At 41.6% G+C, this 27,168-nt stretch overlaps 1 protein-coding gene across 5 annotated transcripts in view; it reads right to left on the minus strand.

Moving 5' to 3' along the window:
• Positions 1-960: 960 nt before the first annotated feature.
• The window catches only part of pcloa (piccolo presynaptic cytomatrix protein a), a 52,073-nt gene continuing 25,865 nt past the window's right edge, over positions 961-27,168 (minus strand). The window contains exons 6-26 of one of the 5 annotated variants that reach the window (XM_068586694.1): positions 25,441-26,972; positions 23,156-25,229; positions 21,545-21,592; positions 20,823-20,905; positions 20,514-20,589; positions 19,534-19,659; positions 16,914-17,022; positions 16,443-16,507; positions 15,902-16,086; positions 15,343-15,393; positions 15,030-15,160; positions 12,615-12,641; positions 11,349-11,442; positions 10,530-10,601; positions 10,196-10,442; positions 8,069-8,257; positions 6,806-6,947; positions 6,584-6,645; positions 5,608-5,742; positions 4,516-4,661; positions 961-4,197 (exon numbers count right to left, since the gene is read on the minus strand). In XM_068586694.1, coding sequence (XP_068442795.1) covers positions 4,054-4,197; positions 4,516-4,661; positions 5,608-5,742; positions 6,584-6,645; positions 6,806-6,947; positions 8,069-8,257; positions 10,196-10,442; positions 10,530-10,601; positions 11,349-11,442; positions 12,615-12,641; positions 15,030-15,160; positions 15,343-15,393; positions 15,902-16,086; positions 16,443-16,507; positions 16,914-17,022; positions 19,534-19,659; positions 20,514-20,589; positions 20,823-20,905; positions 21,545-21,592; positions 23,156-25,229; positions 25,441-26,972 — 5,738 coding nt within the window. In that variant the 3' untranslated portion in view covers positions 961-4,053. Of the gene's footprint in view, positions 4,198-4,515; positions 4,662-5,607; positions 5,743-6,583; positions 6,646-6,805; positions 6,948-8,068; positions 8,258-9,377; positions 9,606-10,195; positions 10,443-10,529; positions 10,602-11,348; positions 11,443-12,614; positions 12,642-15,029; positions 15,161-15,342; positions 15,394-15,901; positions 16,087-16,442; positions 16,508-16,913; positions 17,023-19,533; positions 19,660-20,513; positions 20,590-20,822; positions 20,906-21,544; positions 21,593-23,155; positions 25,230-25,440; positions 26,973-27,168 lie in introns of all 5 variants that reach the window. The other 4 variants (XM_068586692.1, XM_068586695.1, XM_068586693.1 and 1 more) reach the window with 4 other exon arrangements.

Below are 27,168 nucleotides of genomic sequence, written 5' to 3' on the forward strand. Positions count from 1 at the left end.
CTTCAGTCTTTCTGAATTCACACAAACACAAACAAAAAACCTCGACACCTCCTTTGATTTTCTTCCCTGTCCATTGGAAACTTGGTCTTGAAAACCCAAATTATGTTTAACACAATCACTTTCAAATAAGTTTGTCCAACTATGTGTGTGTGTGTTGGCTGCTTGTGTCTTTGACGTGCCAGGACAAAAAAGAGGAAATCTTTCATTTGTACTGAGTGACAGATACATGATCTTCTGCCTTTGGGAACAAGCATTGAAGAGCAGCGTCACTGTTATCCTAACCTAGCTCAAGGGAAGGAGAGGCAAGACCACCCATGAGCTGGATTTATCTCACTAAAACAGGAAATGAAGAATTGCAGCTCTCCGATTAATTTACTTTGCCCTTCGCGGTGGAGCGAAGACCGATTTATGGAGCAAAGCCAGTCCACTGTGGCAAAAGGCCGAGATGTCGCAATAGAAGGAGCACAGCAAGGCCTTGGAAAGAAAGAACGGAAAGGCCTTGAACACCGAGAGCGGCAGTAAACACAACCACATTCAATCTCATATATGAACTATTTCATAAACGGAAGCTTCTGGGCTGCAACTGTAAATACAACACGGTCTAACTGGGTGAGCATGAAGACACTTCACTCGCACCGGGAGCTAATCCCAACTTTTCTAACAGTGACGTTGGACGGTGACTTGTCACATGAGTGTGTCTGTCTCACAGTCCTAATGTTGATTCAACCAGTAAGTGAAAACACCTGTACACCCGGCTGCGTAAGCGCCTGAGAATGTAACCGTGGACTTGTCATTTTTGCTCAAAATGAAAGCGTCTGGCACCATCTTGTGGTTGCTTTTTAAAACTTCACATAGCACATCATCCGCGAGCTCGATGTGAAATCTCTCAGGGAGCTTTAAAAAGTAAAGATGACCCCAAATGAAACTGGGTTATGATCAGTAATGCGATACACAAAAGCATTTAATTTGTACTGATATTTAATATTTAGACATGGGGCAACAGCCATTTTTACAGCACAATTTGCATAATTTATCAATACCTCCTGTATACAATCACAAAACCATGACAGTAGATTTTTTTTTTTTCTGTTTACTTACAAGTGGAAAACCAGACAGGTTTTACAAGCATAATCTTTGTACAGTCAGCATACATCTTCAATAATTTGAATAGGTCTTCTTTATAATTCCCCCCTCTATAGCATTTTTGTTCTATATCTTTCTGTACCTCATTCTTTTTTTTTCTTTAATAATATCTGGACACAAAAATAGTATGAACCACCAACGAAACATGCAACATCCAGTGTGAGCACATTTAAATTATCCTGCAACTGCTTGAGTTGTGCGATATAATTCTGTGTAGTTAGACTCTGGTAAACCTTTAGTGTTTGATGTAAAGGGTCGGGGTAAATCTGGGTCTCTATGGACAGACATATGGTCATTTCACAGCCTATCCACTGTATATTGATCGAGAGAAAAACAACTTTCTTTTACTTCTATGATCACACACCTTTTTTTTTTTGTCTGCTAAAAGACCTACTGCTCCCCAAACCCCAGTATAAAAAGCTATGTATTTACAAGGTTGGAAATAGAGAGATAGCATCTGTGTGCGTGCGTGTGTGCGTCTGTGTGTGTGTGTGTGTGAGATAGAGTGTGTAATTCTTTGTGTGTTACGAGAGCTTTTTAAAGTCAATAGTTTTCGACTGACAACACTTAAAAGAAGAGATATGCGTTACAGCAAATGACATGCATGGACTTGTTATGAAGATGCTACACACAAACACATGAGTATGAAAATGAGAAAAACTAAAAAAACATACACTGACCTTTTAAAACTACTATCATAGCAGGTATAATAACGTCCATTGAGTATATCTTTTTATTTATTTTTTGGGGTAATCTCACTGACACAAATGAAACTATTCAAATGGGGAGTGCAAACTAACTGGAATATTTTGAATAGGAATGCTATTTTTTCTTATCTTCATTCAATAACTATGTGACATTTTGGATTTGTGCATGTTAATAGCCATAACGTGAGTGTGTGTTGGTGCTAAGGAGTTTCAGGCCCTGTAAACCTTGTAAACAAGTACTACATTGTGTATAAAACAAAATCCCTCAATGCTTTTTAAATATGTACACCTGATATGTCCTGTAAACAAATATAATACAACATATAAAATAGCCTTACAGGCAATAAATAAAGATTTATATTAACAATACAAAATAACATTAAATACAAATAAATCATATGAAAGCAATAATCATGAAGGACATGAAAACACTGCAGTGCAAAAGAAAAATCTATATTAATATTTCTTCTCTTCTCACATTGCTGGCAAGTCAAGATGCAGTTACCACCTTTATACAGTAGATGTTGCATAGAAATCACTATTATTATATTCATTTTCACTAAGTTGCACTGAAAATAATGAATGAACCAGCTGTCCTGCCTCTTGACTCCCATCCGAGCACACAGCATGACCTCTTCAAGACACAATGGACAAGGTTAGACGTTTAGACACGACATTGATGATCTGAAGTGTAAATGGTAATATCAAGACAACACATTTATGACAATAACGCTGGGACAAAACACCAACATGCTGCTGTAATAGCATTGTCGTATATTAGAATGGTAATAGTGCTTTTTCCATGGATGGTTTCTGGCACATTTCTCTATCCCCTAATATTGGCATCGCTTTACTTTAATGCTCTACTTCCTCCCCTTGGAAAGAAAAAACATGTCTGGCAATCTCATTTCTAGCAGGAAGATGACGTCAGATTTACATTCTAAGCAGAAAAAGTGCAAAATACCACACAAGCGTACGTTGTTGAGTGGACTGCTCCTACCAACGAAAGCAGGACTGATATAGGGATCGCAATGTGCCTGGATCTCACAAATAATAACAAGAAGTACTTCAATCTCAAATGGTAAATGTCTCACATTCTAAGGGGCATTGTGGGTAAATAAAACCTCTATGTCACAATCATCAAGACTCGATTGTCTGTGATAAAGATCTATATATCTATCTATATATGTTATAATTCATTTCCAGCTATGACACTTCACTATATACAAAGTGAACCTTAGAGGTGATGGGGTTTTTTTTGTACAGAAAACGTGGCACAGCATACCATATAGATAGACTCATGCGCAAAATATATAGTGTCCAATTTGATATATATAGATATCAATATTGTTCATCATCAAACTCAGTTTACACTCATGGAGAGAGAAAGGAAAAGTGAACGAGGAGATGTTTTGGTTGAGAAGTTCATGCTTGCCGATATTTCTCTTGAACTGGAATGCAAAGGTAGTGTGTTACAAAATATACTATGTATCCTTCCCAGGATTGATTTTTAGGTACGTAAATAATTGAGGAGGAATCAAATGATAGAATTCTACGCTGATATCATAATACAAAAATAAACGCGAGGCCGCCGTAGCGGAGTCTTCAATATCTCGTTCCCAAAATGCTATGTAAATCAATAAAACTCTGCGCTCATAATAAAGCAATGAGGAAAATCTTTCATGGCTAAAACATCTAAATAAATAAATTAGAATCCACAAGTGTGTCTATTCCCTGTAGAATTCAAATGTCTCTTCTGCGTGAATGAGTGTGCAAAGTTGTCTTAAATAATAGTGTGCATCTGTGTGTGTGTGTGTGTGTGTGTGTGTGTGTGTGTGTGTGTGTATTAAAGTGTTTAATACCTGGTTGATTCCGTGCTTGCCCTCTGAATTCTGCACCTGCTTTTTTCTTCTTCCCTGGCTACACTACTGTACACCGTACGTCCTGTAAACGTGTGTTCATTTCCTGTAAACGCAGTTACTACTTCCTCCAAACTTCCAGCACGACAGAAATCATCATCAGAATTGCCCCAAAACTCTGAGCCCTGAAACAAAGATTGAAGAAAGAGATATTTTTACGCAAACCCAACAAGAGCGGATCAGTGTTACAGATGTTGAACCGAAGCATCCACAGACGACAGAAACCTCCTTGTGCTCTCTCAAGCTCAGTTTTTTTTTGGGGGGTGGGGGGGCTGAGTCTCTTTCTATGAGTGGATCTGGGCGGTGCTGGCGAGCAGCTTGTGCCAGCTCACAACGCGCTTGCGTAGGTCGACTTTGTCCAGCCACACGTAGGCCTCCCCGATCAGAGTCTTCTTCACAAACTTGCCACCGTTGGACACCAGGAACAGCTGGGGTGGAAAGGACATAAATCAGCATGTCATGTGATTGAATATTGAAAGAAATCCAACAAGAAATCCTCGCATGCTTAAAAAACGGAATAGTTGGACTTTTCAAACTAGCAGTTTCCCCCGGATGCCAGTCTTTATGCTAAGCTAACTATCTCCTAGTTCCAGCTATATATTCAGCAGACATACACAAGAAAGTTATACATTTTTCCATCAAATTTTTCGCAAGAATCTTAAACTGCTAGTGACAAATGATTGTAGATTGTAAAATGTCCTCCTGTTGTGTGTGTGTGCATGTGTTAGGGACTGGATTAGGACTACCTGTAGCGAGTGTCCAGCCGGGTTCATACAGAAGCGGAAGGTTTCGTTAAAAGATGGCTCCCGGTCATGACGGCACACTCTGGTCTTCTTCTTGATGATCCTTTTCTGGGTAGCGATATTCACCACATAAAGCTTCACATAAAGATCTGTGGACACACATATGCACATCAATGTCAAGCTGACATCATACATGCATGTGATTTTACTTTTTTTTAATATAATACCAACATCAAAGCCACTTACCATGAAGAGAAGAAACTTACAGACAACATATCATCTTTAGAAATAGTGTCAGATGCACATAGCCGACAATAAAGTGTTCATGCTGTGAGTCACTGCTACACATTCTGTACATTCTGTCAATGGAAATAAGCCTTTGCGTGTAGATACCATCTGGAAGCAAATCAAACGAGTAGCGAGCAGCTTGGGTATTAGGATGTTAATATTATAAGAGGAGGCGAGCTGGACGGCAATCTGCGTTTTAACGAGGGAAGAGAAGTCTGTACACCAGAGACTCGTCTGTCCAGTGTTCATCAATGCAGGTTCACATCCAATCTAAATAATGTCGTACACATATTGTAGCTGATTTTCGAAACGATAAGACAGATACAGTAATAACATTCATTTTATGTACAAAAAAGTGACACTTTTTGATATAATATAGTGTTGGTGACGAGGCTACATATATGCCTAATGCTGATTTCCAAGGGAATGTTGAAGGGAAAGCACAACACCTGTGGTTCTGCATTAAAAAAAACTGGCAAGGATTCTGGTGTATGTCGGATGCCAGTCTTTCTAAACCGTGTGGGCTGTGTGGGCCTCAAGCTGTCAAATGTTAAAATGCTGAAAATGAAATGCATCTCATATAATAAGAGACTTTGAAGCGTTTTGACAGAAGTAGTGGAAATAATAAACGTAATGATTTAAGAAACTACCGCTTTTTGAAAAGTCCCACATGTTGAGGCCTTATCAAAGCAATTTGTGTGTGTGTGTGTGTGTGTGTGTGTGTGTGTGTGTGTGTGTGTGTGTGTGTGTGTGTGTGTGTGTGCGTGTCGTAGGAAGGTGTGCGTGGTGTGTTTCTTTATACAGTACCAGGCAGGTGGTCTGGAGACTTGAACTTGTAGGTGATGTTGCGACATTGAAGAATCTCAAGGACGAGTTGCTCTCCCTCCGTCTTAATCTCCTTCTTCAGGGCAATCTTTATCTCCCCCATTACCTGGGATTTACCTGAATACACACACACACACACACACACACACACACACACACACACACACACACACACACACACACACACACACACACTGAATCAGCTCATGCACAGTATAAAACAAACGACACACTTCTCTGTTCTCTCGCTCCCTCTTTAAAATCAGGCGTCTTCTGCGTGTGACTGCCCTCTGCTGGAGACAAAGTGTACTCATGATGAGTAATATTAAACACGGCCTGCAAGCAATCACATGTATTTGTTTAACAAGGACGGGGAGAAGTTATGAGGAGCTCAGGCCGGTTTCTGGTTGCCTTGGAAGCTGAATGGAAGTGGCAGTTTTGAAAGCTGGGTCAATAAGACCCTGGCAAACGCTAAGGGTCTGTGTGTGTGTGTGTATGTGTGTGTGTGTGTGTGTGTGTGTGTGTGTGTGTGTGTGTGTGTGTGTGTGTGTGTGTTTATGACCAGATGAGAGAGATATTGACATAAAAGATTGAGAGGACCGAGAGCAGATGAATAGATGAAGAATCTATGCAGATAAGGATACATGAGTTATTGTGTTCATCCCTCTGCGTGTGTGTGTGTGTGTGTGTGTGTGTGTGTGTGTGTGTGTGTGTGTGTGTGTGTGTGTGTGTGTGTGCACGTGTGTGTATAAAGCTTGTGTCTCACACTTAGCTGTTAATGTGAAAGTGAGACAACAAACCTCTTTCTAGCTATTTAAAGCCCTCTTTGCATTAGTCATAATCTCTTGAGTTGAAAACTATTGCACTAAAAAAAATTGTTTTAGAAAAATGTTTTGAATACTAATAGGAATCAAGACAAACACACACGCGCACACTGTACATGTACTGTACATCTAACCTTCAGTGTCACCGTGTCCCATTGATGATTTCATCTCGTCTGTGCCGTTTGGGATCTTTCCACTGAAGAGAGGGGAAATCAAATCCTGTAAATTACAAAACTAGACAACAGTTTGAATGTATCGGTCTCTTCATCTCCTGTGCAAAAGTATCACGCTAGCAGGAGATGGGCATTCATAAACCGAGGCTTTCTAGGATGAAAGTATTGCACAAGCTGACTTACAGTCGCGGCACCTGGAAGATGGCGCTGTCCACCTCGTTCATCTCCGCGTCCTCGTCCAACAGGCTGTAGGCGCTGCCACTCAGGCCGCTGTCCAATGAGGCTGCTGTGACCGGGGCGTCACCGGATCTGTAGCTCGACCGAGCTGCGCAGAGATACGACCATACCCATTACGACAAAGACACAGGAAGACTACTTGCACCTCTGCCGGATCCAAGATTGTAAAAAAAAATTTAAAAAAAAACTCGGGCCAAGAAGCATGAGATACTATTTGCGGCAGCTAAAATCCATCGCGATCGTCTTAATACTTACAATAATTCATGTCGCAGTCAAGAGGGAAGCTTTACTCAAAAGCTTCTAATGAATAGCACACAAACACCGTGCACTAGAGCGAGAAGCATATGAACACATACTGTACTTGGAAACTTTCTCTCAGACAAAGACAAGACAGTAATAACTCACATGTAAAGCTTTCACATAAACAGACAACATCACATATATATGTTAATGCAAACGTAGATCAAACAAGAGGCACGTAGACTGACATTGTTAGTCATCTCCATGAATTATTGATCATATTTATTTCAAGCTAATTATAGAAATACAGTTTAATATCTGCGGGAGTTTAAAGGATGTTTATACGTGTAGCTTTTTTTAAATGAATATTTTGTATAAACCCTGTTTACATGCAATCTATTTTTTTTTTTAGATGTTATTCTTTCAGAATGAAATGTTTAAATCCTCAACCAGCTGACCCGGCAGTGTGATAGAGTATGAATGAAGTGAGATGCGTGGATGTGGTGCGGAACAGAATCCATGCCGACACCTGTTTTATTTCTCTCGGGCCACTCAACATGTTGTCACGAAGCGATCGCTGGAGCTCCACTAATACCAGTCCAATGAAGCGATACAACGGGGGAGTTGTGACGCAGCAGTTTGTGGCAGTGGCGCCGTGTGAACTCTCAGTGAATCACAGCCTGGGACATTCATTTCCTGGTATTAGTGAACTGTGTTGGTGGCCGTTAAGAAAGAGTGTTTCGCTGCATGGATCTCTGGTGATGTGACTGAGTGCAACTTGATCTCTGTCTTCCTGGCAACTTTTATTAGCTTGTATGACTCCCCCCCTCCTCTCTCTCTCTCTCTCTCTTTCTGCAGGTGTGCGTTAGTAGTGTCGCATCCTCTCTTCCTTTCACTCTCTCTTTCTCCCCTCGCTCCATCTGTGCTTCAGTCACGCGACAGAGAGGAGACTGTTGGGCAAACTCTCACCTCCGGTGCTCCGCGGCCTCTCTTCTGACACGGCTTTCCTGAGGGTCAGGTGTCGGCCGTCTGCTCTGCTCCCTTTGGCCGACGCAACCGATGGCAGCGCGGGCAACCAGTCAGACTGGGCTCTCTGAATGGTGAGCACGCCCACTACGCTGTGTCTCTGGTGCCTTAGTGAGGGGCGGCCTCTTTGGCCTGGATTTGTTCGTTTTTCACAGGCACACAGGTCAGGTGTCAGGGGGTCAACGCCAGGAAACAAAGGTCATGGGGGTTTGGAGTTTAAGATGGGGAGGAGGGAGGAGCAAGATGGAGATTCAGAGAGCGGTTTATCTTCCCCACGGCAACCAGCGTGACTGTCAATCACATGCAGCCACAGTGTGCGGTGCACCTTTGCCCCTCCTGCATGTCACTAAAAGGCGGGGTGTGCAGCATCTACTGAGGTGCAGTGTGAGTCCGATAGTTGTTCAAACACAAAAGGGTTGGCGGGAGAGAGGAGGGGGGGGAGGTTAGTGGACTGCATGCAGAGCCATCTCAGTCGGGGAGCTTTAGAAAAGCTGGTCGTTGTTTGTTAAGAAAAAGGAATAAAAAAATAACTTAAGAAAAGTATAAAAGAGGTTCATGATGTTTTTGGGAGGGGGTGGGATTGCAACTTTCTTCTGTTTTGCTAATGGATCAAATGATCCAAAATATTGAACTGTTAGCTGGTGACATGAACTGTTTCCCGGTATATTCCATTAACTGAACTAAAAATAGTTTATGATATGCTGGTCTTGACATTTGGGAGAGCTGGAGATGTCACCATGCTCTGGCAGTTATTGACATATTTTGCTGATTTGTTCTGCAACTTTCTTTTTCAGACTCGTTTTTAACTTCTACTCATCCCAAGCAAACCAAACTTCAACCTATGAGTAATCATTTCCGTTCAGCTTCATGTTGAATTATTTTAGAGAATAAGATTTTGCCTACTAACTGTTTTCCTTTTCTTTTTTTTTAATGGTTAGAACTGGCCTTCAATAAGCAACCATTACGCCCTCTTTGGGTTTGTTGAAAAAAGGTCAAACGTAGGAAGGTCAAAGACGGTGTGCTACAGGTGAGGTGTTGGCTCTACACACTTGTGAGAACGCACAGAAGAGAAGCGGTGGGAGGTTGACACACTGTGAACACAACGTGGGGGAGGACCAGAGGGTGTGTAGGGTGAGGGGAAACCAATAGAAAAGGTAACTAAATGAACAAGGGGGGGGGAAATTAACAGAAGGTAGAACAGATGAGTACGAGAAGGCCATGCTGCGTGGACTTTATTTGCGTCTTGGTTTACTTGGTTGAAGGCGTTGCGGCAGCTGCTGCTGTGACTGCTGTGGGGCATCGCCCGTTGCAATGCCGCTGTCCTGATGGTGTTGCCGCGCGGCACTTTTGCTGGAGCGCGAAGCGCCGTGCGAGCGAGAATGTTGGCTGTGTCCGTGGCTTTGGCTCTGGCCCTCGGACGGGGAAGGCTTCGATGTGCCAGGGCTACTGTGAGATTTCTCGATAGTGGGCACCTGCGTGTCTAAAACAACCAGATTCACCAAATTACCAAAAAAAGCTATGTTCTACTTTAGTGAACTTAGATGCTGTTGCTTTTTGTGTAGCACCTGTAGTGACTAGTGAGAAACTGCATTAAACCAGCCTGCCTTATTAGGTCTGTGATATTCAAGCATCCTCATTAAATTTGATGGTTATTTTTTTTACTAAATTAGGGGAGCATTCAAAACCTTCCACGGCCATGTTGCCCTCTGTGTTAGAAGAAAGATGGAGGGAAGCTAAGGCTAGGCCTCTGAGCTAGGTGACATCAATGGCAACCAAGAAAACAGACCATGAGAAAGCAAAAAAGCATGAAGCAGAAGCTTTGATGGTTGCGCAAAAATGAGCGTATAGGTGCTGGTAAAGAGAAAAGACTGAGTGAGAAACAGGTGGACAGAGATAGCGGGGAGATACAGGCGAGAGAAGCGGTGACAGGAAGAGAGCACACAGTGTGAAGAAGAAAAACAGAGTTCAAGAAGAAAGCAGGGAAACAGCGGAAGCAGCAGAGTACAGGCGGTTGTTTGGAGAGGATGGCGATGAAGTCAAGCAGCTGAGGGGAATTTCATCGTGTCCTACCCTTGGCCGGATCTGGAAAGATCCCGTGGCTTCGGCTCTTGATGACGGATGATTTTGGGGAATCCTGATTGTCGTGTGCGGATGCAGTGGTTTTGGGAGAGGAGTGCAGCGAGGAGGGTTTGGAGGAACCGTGTCGGCCCTGGCCTGAGTGGGAGCGCCGGTGGTGGTCCCCCTCGCTCTGCTCCTTCAGGAGGAGCCACCGCGGGACGTTGTCCAGCTGGGCCGTGTTGGACAGGTCAATAAGGACCTGGGCGCAAACACAGCAGTTTAATGGGCATGCGCATAACATGTTTTGGTGCATCACTGAACTGAGCGTATGGTGAAAGAGGTTTACCTCTCCGAGGAAATCATTCGAGGAGCACTTGTCATAGTCCCACACGCTCACCTCCAGGGTCTTCTTCCTCAGCTGACACACACACACAGATAGGGAGTTAATGCATATTTATACTGACTAACTATTTGGCAAAATAAACACCCCAAGGGAATGTTTTCCGAAATGTTATGTTTCATTATGCAGATGAGGTATGATCTAGTGCTAATTTTTGCTGAATTTAGGAGAAATCTACTTACGCAATCAAACGTGTCGTTAAAAAAAACAACTTAATATGTATGTTGGATGTTTTCCTTCCATTAGTATAAAAGAACACATGAAATGGAAGATAAACAGCTTAAATCTTCAAATAGACCAGTGCATGAAACGTTTTTTGGGGCCTTTGGTGTCTCGCCTTAAAGAAAAATAAACATATGATCTGGGCTCAAAGTGGGAACAGACATTCAGCAGCTTAAAAAAACAGACAACAGAAGTCCATAAATTTGCTGTGGTTAATATGGTTCCAATGAATCTAAAATGGGATCTAAAATGATATAATTAAATCCCGATGGCATATCCATCTGCTCTACTCAAACCAATGGCCACAATGCTCGTCAGCATGCCAGCAGAGAAAGGGCAGAATCATCATTTTAACATGGAAGTTGGCACATAGTGAGTTCTCCTGTGTGCCTGTGTGTGTGTGTGTGCCTTACACACACTGAATATTGTAGGAATATAGATCAAATACTCCCCAACATCAACAATATTGTACACAATAATTGTATCACACTGTGATATTTAAGATACTATGATTGCCTGAGAAATGTGAGCGTGACCACATACTTGCTCCAGGTGGATGTTTTTATAGATGACAGTCTGGTTCCACTCAGGGTTGAGACTCTTGCCTGCGGTTTTGGACCTCCTTTTGTTTTCAGCACTGGGGGAACACATCACAACAAGATACACTCGGTCACAGACGTGCAAAAGCCCCCGGAGGATAGTGGACCACCACAATGCAGTGAGCATAATATTATGTGCAAAATGTAGACAGTAGAAGGGAGAGAATGAATGTGATGCACATTGTTTGGACAGTAACAATGTATGGACCTACGTGCATGGACGGCAGGATACAATGTCGGGGCAGCTGCAAAAAAGTCCATTTTGATGTCCATCAAGTCATTTAGTCATAAAATTTTGACCCTTTTAAAACAAGTGAAAATGTATGCCAGTATAGAAAGAGGGGTGGATTAAATCTCTGATGAAATTAATGTTTTGGTGAGTATTAATAACTCAGTCAGGTCAATAATTCTGCCAATCACAACAAAAGAAGAAATACAAGTACATTTGCTTAATAATGGCATAATCTAATTTTTCACTTGTTTTAATACAAAATAATTTTATATCCCAGCAGACTCACTGGACTAGTATGAATAACTTGATAAGATGGATGTTTTTTGCAGTGTGAAGAGTTTGATTTAAGATTGTAGGATATGATGAGTAAGTCTGTAAGCGTTAGTTTGGTAAAGACAAGGACAATCTAAAAATATTTTTGGGAAAAAAATGGAATGAGTAAGGACTGCAGAGCAAAATAATGGGAGTATGTATTGAATGCGGAGGGGCATCAAGAGAACAGTACAATGTCTGGGCACGATGTAGGACATTACTGAGGGACTTTAATCACAAAACAGGGACAAACTAAAGGGAGTCGGGATCAATGTTAGGATTTCAAATCACAATGGTTGGGAACAAAAGAGGACTACCGACCAAGAACACACAACAGTTAGCCGGAAAACGTTAATTGTCAGCACAGTGGAATATCAGTTTATTAATGTTATGTTACAGACATGGGAAGATGTTAATATTTAGGAATTCAAGTCCTAGAAAATGCAATGCTAAGCCTAAAGGTGGGTGGAACATCATGAGGATATGGGGACCAGGGGAAATGCACAATATAAGGGAGTTAGTGGAACTGAACAAACTGATTTGTATCATCAAACTACCCATCAGTTGGAAAACAATTTGTTTGTAACGTTTTGTTACCTTCAACAAACTGACAACCAAATGTCAACCAAAACAAAACCAAAGTACCAAAGTGGTCAAGTCACATACCTGGCGTTCTGGACAACCATGACCTGACTGAGAGGGTCCAGCATGCATTAAATATAGAGAACAACATACAGAAACAATAGTCAGAGGGATGGTGGGGGTTCAAAGAGTGTCTGTGGACTGTGAGAGTGTATGAGGAAAAGGGGAGATCACTGTAGATTTAGTTTTATTGCGGGATTTATTAGGTGTGTGTTTAGTGGGAAGAACGGGGAACTGCGGTGTGTTGCAGGGGTGGATTGGATTTGTGCTTTCGTGTCTCATGAGGGCTTTCAGGTGATGAAACGCATCCATTGGCAACCATCGTGGAAATCTGCTGCTCATGGAACAGCTGTGGAGAGTTGAAATTATTTTAAAATGTGAATGTCCTAAGATTAACACATTATCTTGGCTGATATACAGAAATTTATGGAGTGACAAATTCCTACAGGGCAACATTTTTGATAAAGATTTCCAGACATTTCTCAAACTTTACACTTTCCCTCAGTGGAAATGATGCTTCTACGGAGATACAACTAAACATCTTTGCAAAACCACACAGATTAAAAATGGGTGTTATGGGCAACTGGAAGTTACAGAGGCCTGCAGAGGACCAGGTGTCGTAGTTGTAGGAAGTGTCCCCCTGGCTGCAGAAGCTCACATTCATATGAGTAAAGGTGGACCTTCTCTTCATTGATTACCAAGGTCTGAAAGATGTTTTATTTTGAAAAATGACCGGACACATCCGTCTGTGAGTCCTTGACATAAGTCAAGCCGACAAGCGAGTAAAAATTAGTAAAAAAACAAAACAAATGTCGCTGGAGAGCTCCTTTGGAATGGGGGAAAGGCCCAAATGAGGAGACATCAGCAGAAGAGCCTCCGACTTCCAAGAACAATAAAGCTGCATTTAAAAGACAATATCAGGAGTCCATCTTAAAATACAGGTTTACCACTCCAAATGATTCTCACGCACCCGCTCTGCATATTATGTGGCAATAATCAAGCGTAATGGTGAGTTGTATTTGCTATGTACTGTTTTTAAGCAGGTCATAAGAATTTATTTTGTCACATTGATCCTCCGCACCTTGAAGGCCGGTCCGTGAAAAAAAATTGTCTGAAAACAGGTTGGGGACCGCTGTTATAGGGGAGACACATGTTTTCAGACCTTTAAACCTGCCACCAAACACAACTCCTGTCTATAATGCAATCTTTACATTGTGGTTTACGAAAAGGGATGATCGGTACTGGTGTGAAAGAAACATGTGCACATGTCTGAAAAGACGTGTAGATTTACTTATGCAGAGCCTTGAGAAGCATAATTCCAGCTTCATACACATTGGCCTCTAAATATGGATAGCCTTTGCCAAATTACATCTATTATTTTCCCTCTTACCTGGTTGCTATGGTACACTTTTATTTATAACCACCCGTTTCACTGCAACAGCTCCATGTGGTTGCCAGGAAATCTGTGATGCAACTGAAAAGCCTCTGTATGGATGGCAGTCGGTGCTCTGCCAGTTGTGAGTGCGTCCATGTGTACAAACATGCAGCATATACATGGGTATTTGCACGTGTGCGTGTTTCCATAACAGCTTTCCCTGAGGCGGCTGCAGGGCTTCTGAGTCAGTTGCCACTCTCCCAGTTCCTTTAACGTAACCGTAAGCCCATCTAAAACACACGGTTGTGTTCTGCACATGTCAAACTGTAGGCGGCTGCAAAGCCCACAGCTGTACATCATTGCTTTTATCTGAAATGATTCCAGGCAGGAAAAAAAAACTCTCTCAAGGGACCTCAAACAGCAGAAAAGGTGGAGAGTCAATTAAGTTACAGCGCAATCACAGTGAGAAAGAAAGCTCTGGACTTATGAGAATGTGCGGATCGTATTGCAAGTGAATATGAGAGCTATTGATTTTGACTGCACTCCCACCTGCAGTAGAACTCCCATCAACGGGGTAACATCAACACAAGAACACGATCAACTTCATATCATGTGCATGTTGATGTCAATCAGTAGCGATACAGGGCTAATGAGTCCCGTAGCAAGTTCATACCGCACGACGCCACTGGAACTACATTGTGAGACGTATCATTTGATGGACCTGATGTGCAGTGTACAGGTGCCATGGAATTGATACCAAAGGAAAGGCATGTGCTGCACATTGAAAGATGTCATGGTAAGCCAAAATCAATCGTAAATCGATTTTAAAATGAATGGAAATCAAGTTTGAGCTTCAGAAGCCTTCGTAGTCTGGATGTGGAAGTAGGTTTATAACTTCAAATCCTTCTCTGAGAGGGATTATGAGAACAGTCCCAGGCTATACATCTCTCTCTAAATGAACAATATCTAAAACATGTTTTTCTTATTTCATATAATTTAATCCTGAACTGACTCCGTCCTGCTCTATTTTAAGTGTGCTTGCGGGTTCCAAGCCTTTGACTCACCCTCTCCCTGGTAGGAGATACACTTTAACAAACGGGTCAGAGTAGCCGTTGTTGTCCCGCGGGGCGAGGTTTCTGGCCTGCAGGACGTGAACGATCAAGTTGCCGAGCTGCTTGTCGTAGTGGATTTGAAGCTGCAAAAAGAAGCACATTGGATTACTATGGTTTCAATTTCATTGGGTGAGAGAAACTATAAAAGACAATTCGATTTGCTTTGTATTTTTGGCATTTATTCAATGAGAGAAACATTAATTACTTTAAATACGCTTGCATTTAAACTTGAACATTACAGAGCTCATCCTTTTGTGTCACCTACCTGTATCTCTCCAGAGACGGGGTAGGACTGGGTCTTCATTACCTCTGCAGTCTGTAAGAAATAAGAGCAACATGCTTAGATACTGCTAGAAGAAATCTGGAGGCAGATACTAAATGTTAACTGGTGGGTGTACTGTACATACTGTACATAACACTGCACTGAGCCTTATGCGGCATTTGAGGTGAAACAATTTATTTTTGGAATAGATTATTCTGTTTTAATATTCATTTCAGATGAGTCACCAGTGGCAACATCTGATAATTAATTCCGTACTGGCATTGTCAAATTATTTCCTTAATGTTACCTTCATAATAAAACAAGAGTTATCTTGTTCGGTAGATTTGAATGAACTTGGAGTTTATAAAAAAAAGATAAACATATAGAAAAAAAATGTTTGAACAGGTTAAACGGATCATGTTGTAAGAGATTTATGAACCAAAAAGCTACTGTTTAAAGTACAGGGAAATACTGTAACGTGTCTCCAAAAAAATACCAATTCTTAAAGATAAGTTTAAATGATTCAAAGCTAAACATGACAAACAAACCCTCCCTGACTCGCCTTGCTGCTGTGGCGTTTCTTGCTGACGGACGGTGATCCCGGCTGTCCGGGGCTGGAGGTCGATGAGGTGGTGGGGGGCAGGCCGGAGGAAGAGGTGGAGGTGGGACCCTGCTGCTGGGACACCTTTTGCAGCTCAGCCGCCAGCTGCTTGGGGTCAACACCTGGAGACCTGGGAGGTCTGTCACCTAAACAGGGGTCACACCAGCATCATTACGCAAAGGCGCACACAGGAAGAGGGCGACGGAAATCACAAAGACACAATTTTAAGTTGGATATGAAAGGCTGTAAAGAATGGTAGCACTTTTGAGAATAATCTCATGGTCTGTTATGCAGACAGAAAAAGGAAATAGGCCACAAGAAATGTATAGCTGAACTTAAGAAGAGAGAGAATTGTTGATGAAAGCGATATGACAAGGGTGTCTAAAACTTGCAGGAGACGAAAGTTAATAGGGAAATACTGAGAAGACAGAGACAGTTTGGGGGGAGGAGAGAAGCAGCAATTGCATGTTGGGGTTGGAGTTAAAGAAATACTGTCGCTCACCTTTGCTGTGCTCCTGGAAATCCAGGTGGTCAGAACGGTCAGAGTCTGCCAGCATGTTGAGGTCACTGACAGAAAAGGAAAATATAATCACATATAATTAAGATAATTAAAACTCAAGAAAAAAGAAAAAAACAACTCAAGAACTATATAGAAGATGACGATGACTTACTTACTAAAATCAAGGTGGGCATAGTTAGCAATCATGACTAACTTTTAAACATTTTAAACGGAAATCCTGTAATATTTTAAAGGCATATTGTTTCTTTGAATTCAATATCTAATGTGTGGCGGTCATGACAATGCCTGGAAAAAGACAGACGATGACATCAGGGAAATGAAGAGGCACGAAATGTAAGATCATGCTGATGATTACAGAATGAGGAAGACAATAAATACGTGACAGGATGAGTGTGGATTGCTAATAATAGAATACAGATAAGGGAGATGGAATGGTACAAAGGTTATACTCACAGTCTGACACACACTTCTGCCTCGTTGCATGGCTGCCCAACCAGCCCTTGTACCTCTTCATAGGTTTTCCCCGTCAGAGGAACACCGCTCCACTCCAGGACTTGCATTCCTATTCACAAATACACAATGGCACCACAGTTGCATGCACAAAAAAAGCGATCAGAAATACAACAACTTTAAAGAACGTCTGTAAAGGGATCAATTCATTTTTAAATTCAATTTTCGTTCACCAAAATGTTGGACCAGATTAGGGTCTAGCATCCATTATTTGATTAGATATACGGTAAAAAAAAGAATACTTTGATTTTTGTACTCAAACGTCATGCATCAGACTGCAAGCCAAAACTGGAGCGATACATGCTGGTGGCAGCCCAAACAGCAGCTGTGTGACAGGCTGCTCGTGGAGCACTCGGGCACAGAACTGGTTTAAAAGCACCCTGGAAATGGCTTCATGTTATTTCAGTGATATAACTTGTGGGGAAATTTTAACGTGAAGCATTATGGCCTGGAAAGAACACCCAATCCAATCAGAAAACTAGTTCCACTCATCTCTATCAGCAAAGACAAATGTCTCTTAGAGAGGACTGATCATATCTTTACATTTAATGCAGCAGTGAAAGCTTATATGAATCCACACAGCACAGCAAACCCACTGCACACGAGCAGGACTTACAAGGCCTTAAACAGCTCATCAGGAGGCTCCGTTTGCGACGATATTCTCGAGCTGCATGTGTGAGTGACAGGGTGGCTATTGTAGTTTCACCATAATATTATTAATCAAATTGTTCACACTTTGTGGTTTACATGTGTGTTGCAGTTTGCACACATTCAAAGAAACTTGAATTCTAGTGATGAGACAAACAAGCATGTATTCGTACGCTCAGTGACACGGAGCAGCTACACTTTTTGAGTATGACAGCGTTTCTCTGTATTCACACCACAGAAGGTGAGAGGCCGTGTTTCCACTGGCAGAAGCAAAGTACTTTGCAGCCATTCTGCTCGGTGTTGATGACGGGGTTACGGCCATTATCGTGGTTGAGTTATCCGTGGGTCTAAGAACACTGTCTTCTTTTTGTACAATGATAACAGTAACAGGTAGCAAAGGATTAAAGCAGAAGCAGAGGATGGATATATAACTCTACTGAACCTACTGCTTTATTCATTGGTAGAAATCAATTAAAAGTAACAGTGTGAAACAATAATAATAGTAATTGTGTGTCTCGTTGGAGTTTTATTTGTGCCTCCTTGTATTTTTCTCTTCCTTGCTAGTATGTCTCCCTTTGAGTGAGACTGTGTAGGTGAAAGCTATACGGAGGCCCTAACACATCCAGTGCCTGGGCCTATGATAGGCCCATTCTCATAAGGATCTCGTTTAATGATAACATGATGTTGTTACTATACAGAAAAATGGCCCTAGGTATTGATTGTATTTCTAATTTGATCTGAAGTGATCCTCATCTATTTTTCATTCAGTGTTAAAAATTGGTTTATATTATATAGTTGTATTTTTTCGAGACACTCTACCCGTGTGGCTCTTTGATGGCATTGTCAAAGAGGCATGTATTGCTGTGAAATCTTCTCCAGATTGCTGTGAAATTTACAACAGATACTAAAGATCCCAAGAGAACATGTTATAATAACATTGGGGAACATCAAACTGTGTGGTATCTGGCAACATCATCAAGTCAACATTTGAATTTGCAATACCTGCAAAACTGATAAGACTCTCATCGTCCCCAGCTGCACTTTGTGCTAATTAGCAAATGGCAAATGTTAACGTGCCAATGTGCTCAACTCAGAAGATGAACATGTTGAACTTTACACCTGTGAAACATCTGCAATGGCATTGTCATTGTGAGTATTTTAGCATGTGATGTTAGTATTAAGCCAGGCTTAATTAGTGCGTCACAGATTGGCTAGCATGGCTGAAGACGCATATCAAATTATATTAGGGACTCCCACTATGTTATAAAGAGCCTTAATATTCCCAACATTGTTTACAACTGTATTTGTTGGATTTGCCTTTTTGGATTATGCAGGATTTCACACGAAACCTTGAGATTGTCTTGCTAAAAAAGTGTGAAAAAACAACAATTTAAAAGTATTGTTAAAGGATAAGGAAAGAGACGAACAAGAGCAAAAAGGCACAGCTCTACCAAATGTCTGACACCCTCAATGTGTCTCAACGCAGATATTAAAGGGGACCGTGATCAGACAGGTGGACTGGGAGGGTCAGCTGTTCCAACCTCATGAAATGTGTTATACCACACAACAACATCCCGAGGTGTTGTCAGTGAGATGTGTGTGGGTGAAATCACAGGTCATAGGGATTAGTGCATAATGGTTACTTTTCAAAACAGCAAACTGTAGCTGTTGCGGTTTTAAGCTACTGTATATGAACTAAAGTCCAAGAAATAGGGACATAACCCCTTATAATCAGATGTTTTTAAACATTGTTTTAAAAAGGGACATTGAATGTGAATCAGTGAGCTTTGGAGATCCTGGAAGACAGATTGTGTTACATTACTTATGGGCAGATCCAGGCTAGCTTCCCTCTGTTTACAGTCTGTGCTAAGCTAAGCTAATATCTTTAGAAGTTTAAGTTGGTAGATGAGCTTACCTTCAAGAATCTTTCCTGTTTGTTCTGCAGCTCCACCAGGTAGGACTTTGGCAACATAGGCGCCAATGTCTCCATTACTGCCAGGGACTTCTTTCCCTCCAACCACACGGATACCCAGACCATTTCCTGTTTAAGACCAAAAGCAGTGACTGGTGAGTGGCATTTTCATAGACAATATCAATTAGTCACTAGTCTCATTGGCATTCAACATCGATTCATTTTTTTAAACAACACAGATAAAAGGAGAACATATGGCAACATATACTGCTAAACCAAACCAAAATATGTAACTTCAAATAATTGATTAACTAAAAATCACATATCATGTCCCTCCACATGTCACACACACAAAGGTGTTTACCTACACAAAGCAGAACCTCCTTTATATTACACTATAAAACATGGCCATAGAAGATAGAATAAAATTACTTTGTTTAGCACTGTTTCCTTTTAGACAAAATGCTTCCTTTGTGGGCTGTGTTGTTACTTGAGTAAGATAATCCTGAGTGAGGGATACGCCATTTTGAGCATAGCAATGACTGATGAGTGTGGAAAAGGTCCAAATCAAAAGGGATGCCAAGAAATGAAATGTCTGCTTGCTTTGAGCCTGGAGGAATGGTGTGATGGAACGTAATGGCAGGGGAAGTGACTCGCCAGTTTGTTGAGATCTGGCATGAATATCAAACAGAATGCATGAAGCACACTAGTCATGCTCTGTTAACCTAATGGGAATACATTATACAATATATTAATGTTTTTTTTCTTTTTAAGTAATTTTGTATTTTATAAACATTAATATGAAATTAATGGTGAACAATGTCTGTGCTGTATTGACCCCATTGCTTACACTCAGTAAGCAATGGGGTCAATACAATCTAATGCATGCATCAGAGTCAATAACACATTCAGTTGTAATAAATGCTCTGTGCATGCTGTTTTTGTTCTCATTGATTGAAATGTAGTAAATTGTGGTACTTTACCTGAGACACTGCGGTCTTTGGGATCCCTCAGCAGTTTGACCCTGAGGTGAGGGAAGGGGTAGTACAGACCTTTCCCCTGTGGCCCATACACAATGGTGAGATTTAATGAATGTTCAAGGTAAATGCAACATGGACAGCCAAATATATATATTCAGGTGATTGGGTGTGAGTGTATGCATTTCATTACGACTTGGACTTGGTATTTAGTACACGTGAAAACTTTTCTATAGTGTCTGGGTTAGGGTTAGCGTGTGTGTGTGTGTGTGTGTGTGTGTGTGTGTGTGTGTGTGTGTGTGTTTCCTGTTTCACCTGTCTCTTCTCTTGTCCATTCTCTGATCGTCCGTCCCTAGGTTTGTCAAACCAGTCTGTCTCCTCTCGTCTAAGGTGGTAGGCTTCAGGGATAAAAACAAGCACCACTTAATGAATTAATCTGGGAACTTAGACATTGTCATCTCACTGTATAGAGAATGAGCTTCTTCAGTCTCTATACTATTACATAATAATACATAAGTGCATGTCATTGGGCAGAATTAAATTAATGAAAAGTCTATACTTGTGATTGTGAGTACAAAAAATAAATAACAGGAAAACGAGGTCCAGAGAAAAAGTTGATACATTTGTTAATTTTCTTGTGAAAAGGAGAAAGGATGCCAAGCAACACAACATCTGTACACAGGCAGAAACAAATGCAGTTTGACAGAGAAAATAAATAAGGTTATTGCAGTATATATGTTGGCATTATTTAAACCTACACAAGGTTTTCTATGAATATAAATGTTACTCCAATTGTTAGGAAAGTGAATGTGTTTCTTCTAAAACATTGATTATCAGTACAGTATTACCATATGATATTTATACTATATGAGATTTCTACAATGTAAAATCATTGAAACTTGTTTGTATATTGCAAATCAAAGTGTCTTAAACCTCCCCAACAATTGGTCATCATTTTATGGTGATGTGTATTTGACTTGAGGTGCAGGTTAATATGTTAACGGGTGGATGACTAGAGAACTGAACTAATACTCTACCATTGGTTGCATCGTCTCTGTTCAAAGCCATCAGGGAATCACTTAGGGCTGGAATCAAGGCAAATGGATTTACATTGAAAGATTATCGGATCCATATAAATATATTAGTGGTTATGCTGTATGATGTTTAAGTCAAAGAGATGAACAATTGTACCTTTATTAGTATCTTAATGTACTGTAACTATCACATTGTGCTTCCCTTTTCAGATACTAACAATGTAATCAGCTTAGAAACCGACCAAGTTGTTGCTGCAAGAACTCTATCAAACACATGAATTAGTTTGATAAAATGGTTTTAGTCATGACTATGGGTTACATATATTGAATAAAATATTGAATTGATGGCTTGTACTAAGCAAAACAGCAATACACTGAGATTTACCCAAACCTTATGTTTTGCTTGAATCAAAACCAAAAGATTGTTCGTGTTGGAACAAGAGACTATTCACAATTCAGAAATGTAGTGATGACTGTATGCTTTCAGTTTGTATCAAGAAAAAATTGATAAAGCAGTACAAGTGAATGTTTTTACAAAGTTTTTAAAACCGTTTCCTGTTTTAAAATTGGAAAAATGCAAAAAAAATAGTATAACCCTGGACATGCAGTATAAAGATGTTACATGCAATAACTTACTAATTTGTCAGAATAAAAACAAGTATTCACAACAAGACATGCAAATTCAATGTTTATATTTATTACGTACAAGTGTTGCAACCAAATATCATGCATTTAAAAAAATATGACTATCCTGCTTTAAATTAATATTTTCTAACTGTGTTATTAGAGTTACGTAACGTTTTGATCTTGCCTATAGCCTGGTCTCATAAAAACAATAATTCAACCCACATATTTACATTGTTATAGGATGAAATACACCAAAACTATCTAATATCCACATTGCACATCAGTTACTGTAGCATCCCTAAATATAGTTAATTGGCTGTGTTATTACAGTATACTGTTATTTTGAATACCAATTGTTAAAGAACTGGTTCATTTGACAGAACTTTGTACCAAATATGTAACATTTAACTAGGGGAGGCACTTTCTCAGTGTATCATTTGTGGGGGGAAATGATCAAAATCTGACTTAACTTTCGAAGTATTGTGTCCTCCAAGCAAGATTTTAAATACTATTAAAACATTTTTTTTAAAGTTGAAATGGCTACAAATGTCTGCGTTATATAAATAAAATGCACACGAGTGAGCAATTGTCATTTGAGGAAGGGAACCTCCCACCAAATGTAGCTGAAACAAAGAGACCATACAATGTCAAACAGTCTATTGTGAGAAAATGTTACACAATATCTGACATGCAGACAGAAATACAGGGCATGCATTAAGATACACCCAAGCACACTTGATAAGAAATAGAGAAAAATGTACAAAGGCATGCATGTACACCAGATCTCAACTGATTGACCAAAAGTACAGACACCCGAAAAGAAAAAGACAATACATTCACCAAAGTTAAGGTAAGACACATGCAGACTTTCAACAAATACACAAAAGCTTAATATTATACACATGGAAAATAAACCATAGCCAGACACTCTAAAGAATGACACTTTAAACAGGAAAATATTGACAATGTGACAAGTCTGTTTTTTACCTTCACTATCTGACATGGTGCCCTGAAGGTCATCCAGCAGCACATAACCCCTACCCCTCGTTGGTTCTTCCCTGATATGTTGCTGCTGCTGCTGACAGTCCTGCAAGGACAGGCAGGAACCAAACTGGTCCCTTGAATCAGCTGAGATGGGCGGTAGAGGGCCCGCTGATGCACGGGCCATGCCCATAGGTTGCCCAACAGGGCTCAATGGGCTCTCTTCCTCCGAGTTTTGGGCCACTATGGGTAATCGGCCACGGCCACTTTGCACAATGGGAAGGCTGGTAGGTTTGGTTCGACCAGACGGGGTTTGATAGCTTGGTACATCTCCAGATGTTTCACCATCCCCTTTAAGCCTCAGTGAAGAGCTTGAAGGGTCTCTTTTAATAGACAAGTCCAGGCCATAGCAAGATGTGGGTCTGGATGAGGGTCTTGAGCGACTACCACTAGGATAAGCAGAATCCAAACCTAGGCTCTGGCCTAAATTTAGTGACCCAGCCAAGTTGGCACCCAAGGTGGACCCCAGGTATTTTTGTTGCTCTGCAATATTCTTACGAAGGCCGAAGGTAATCTCATCTTGCGAGAGTCGGCTGGATCTTGTAGCTGCACTGGTAGAACCAAGATAGCTGGTATAGTCTGTCTCCAAACCCCTGTTATCTGTAATTGAGGAGTACTTGGAGGAGATCTTAGGATCAATCAATGGTGCCTTGTGTTTTTGGTACAGCATTGATGCTGGGAGCTGTTTAGCTGCCTGCTTCTCTAGAGTAAGTCGGCTGATACTGTACTTGTCGGTCTTTGGATAGTGTCTTTGGGAGTAACTAGAAAGGCTAGAACTCGGGGTATAGTAGTGCTGGGAGAGGCCTGTCAATTGGTCTATGTTTTCTGTCCCACCAGTACTTCTCCTGAACTCTTGCTTAAGCTGCTGCTTCAGAAGTTTTAGTTCGTAAGGTTCCTCCATTGTATCCTCTTCATCAGGAGTCTTTCCAAAAGTATGGAGTCTAGAGGTGGATCCCAGATAGTCCGTAGACCCCAGATCTGCAGCACTCCTACGCAGCAGTTTCTCTGCTTTGGCCAGCTCCCTCTCAGCCAGACTGTAAGATGAAGACATACCAGTGGAGCCCTTAGCCAGTTCTGCAGCATCTTCCAACAGCATGTAACTCCGAGGTGTATGGGGATCTACATCTGTATAATAGGAATCAGAGACAGTTGACATGGGGCTGCGTGCTATACTTCCAACATCCAAGGCTCTGAGGTCAAGGTGGTTGCCATATTTGTCATATGTGACTCCCAGGTATGCTGATGATGTGGGATCAGGCTGGCGGCTAATGACCTCATATTTAGTTGCATCCAGCTCTGATAGGAGGGCTGCTTGTCTGGCAGCTTTCTGCTGCAACAGGAGCATCTGGTGGTAACTCTGCTGCTGAGAGCTACTGAGCGAGGGGACAGAGGAGTAGAGAGAATGGGATTGGTAGGACTGGGGGGTTTGGTAGAGAGACTGCTGGTATTGGCTTTGATTGTATTGGTACTGGCTGTATTTCTCATACTCATGCTTGGTTTGAGGTGGGACAAAGTCATCCAATTCTGACTGGGGAGCTGTTCTGGGACGTTCAAGACCATGACTTTCAATCTCATCGTCTTCACCACTTCCAAGCCCACCCCTTGTCTCTCGGATGTTACTAACCTCACTGTCTGACATGTAGTCTCTGTCCTCCGCAACACTCTGTAAATATGCCCTTTCTCTCTTCTCTCTCTCAATTAGTAGCACATCTTTTCTACGATTAATGCCCATCTCCAAGTACCTAAGCTTGGCATCAATCTCTTTCTCCTCCTCATCGAGCTCAGCTTGTCTTTTGCGGAGCTTGGAAGACTCGCGTTCAACAAGATCTAGCTCACGATCAATATCTTGCAGGATCTTAGCACGTGCCATGTTGGAATTGCGGCACATTCTTCGACGGGCCGAACCAGTGGTGTATGCTGTCTGACCAGTTGTTGTTGACTCATCCTCTGACGGTGGATTGGGGAGAGTCCTCTTCACCTTCTTTTGAGTTCCTGTTGGTGTGCCACCCGAGCCTTTACCCTGTAGAAAAAGTGAAGAAGACAATGATTAGGACTCTTATGTACAAGCTTGAAACTACTTTCCAAAACATCTAAATCAGTTTTTCACATTTTAACCCAAAGAACCATTTAAAATGTAAAAAACACAATATTCTTAAAGTTAAAATAAACCTAATCTTAGCCCGTGCTTGTGTTCTCATATTAATGACGATGTACTAGGTGATAATACTTACAGTATCACCAAACTGGGTGCCACATGTTGCCCTTTCGTCTCCTGTTGGACTCATGGGCTTTGGGTCAGACATGGATCTCTGCATGGCTTTGGGTCCCCTGGGACTTGCTGGAGAGGTTTTTGATGGATCCGTACTTCCTCTTAGCTTTTGGGGGCTTGTATCACCCAATGATTTCTCATAGGATACAAACTCAAGGGATTTGCTTGGGGAGATACATGGAGATATGGGGGAATAGAGTACATTGGGAGATTTTGGAGGAGCCTGAAGCGTAGAGGAATCCACTTTGAGGTTAGGAGACTGGCCTATTTCTAAGGGGGTGGGTCGTTTCTTTGGTGAGGTTTTTTCAGAGTCAGACAGCTCCACCCTGGTGTCCATTCGAATGTTCCCTTCTGTATCTGTTTGTATAGAAATCTCAGTGTGGGCTTTAAGAGACATCTCTGACTGCCCACCCCTATCACCCCTGGCAGTGCGTGGCCGGTTTTGTCGGTTTCTGGTCTGAGCCTCCCATTCATCTTGATCTTCATCATCAGTCTGCACACAACTGTCAACACTCTTTTTAGCACTTCTCTTTTTTCTCCCTGCTGTGTAAGCTTTGCTGACTGCCTCATCCTCTTCATCTGTCTGGCACCCACTATCTGTGATCTTTCGGGACAGTACTGTGCCATCAGGTCCTAAGACAACTGCCTCCTGCACGCCATGCCCTGGTAGGTCCCCACCCGGGTACATCTGACGAAGCTTTTGTTCTTCCAGTTGCATGCGCAGCTGCTCTTGGAGTCTCTGAATCTGTTCAAGCTGCTGCTGTTGTTGGGCATATGTTTCTTTCTGCATCATAAGGTGAGCCTGTCTTTCCTCTTCTTGTTGGTTCAGGATATGCTGCTTCATGGACTGCAGCTCCTCCAGTTCCTTCTGCACCAAAAGTTGTTCGTGCTCTCGGAACCGTTGAATTTCGAGGCGCTCCCACTCCAATTCCTCAGCCAAGCGCTGTTGCTTGAGTTTCTCCATCTCTAGCCTCTCACGCTCTACCTGATACTGGCCATCCCCAGGAAGCATGGGTGAAGACAGAGCCTCCAATGAAGCAGCTATGGCCTCCAGGGATTCATCGGTGTAGCTGTCAAGGGATAAAGAGGTGGTTCCTATGCCGACGGCAGCAGTACTACTGCCTCTAGAGATCTCCAGATTAAGTGGGGCATCTCCTTGTTCCTCTATTGCAGTAGAGGAGATGGTGGACAGAAAACTATGGGACCTTGTTAGTGGTAAGTTTTGGAGGTTGGACAGGGAAGGCATTGTATCGCTGGTATGCATACCTGAAAGCGTATTGTGTGTTGTACTAAAGATAGACCCAGGTTGGGTGGTAATAGCATACGTAGATGGAATTGGTGCTGCAACAGAGGAATATACCACCCCATTTGATGACCTTAAGACACTGCTTGTACCAAAGAGTGTACCAACAGCACTTGTGACTCTGGTTTGGGAATACGGTGGGATTGTCATTCCGGCGTAAGTCCCTTTCTTGGAGTAGTCAACAGCTTCACCTGTTAAAAGTCAAAAATATCAGTTGAGTCCAAATAATGCAGACTTATTCAAAGTTGAAGCAAGCCATGCCATATCCAAATAATGAAAAAAATTGGAAAAGGGAAAAAAATCCAATGTTGAGAAGTGCAAAAAGTTTCAACAAGATGTACAGTAACAGCATGCAGGCACATGCAAACATATTACGGCAAAAGGGCA

This window comes from Clinocottus analis, unplaced genomic scaffold, assembly GCF_023055335.1.
Source record: "Clinocottus analis isolate CAN_PGR_092001 unplaced genomic scaffold, fCliAna1.0.p SCAF_20, whole genome shotgun sequence".
NCBI classification, from domain to species: Eukaryota; Metazoa; Chordata; class Actinopteri; order Perciformes; family Cottidae; genus Clinocottus; species Clinocottus analis.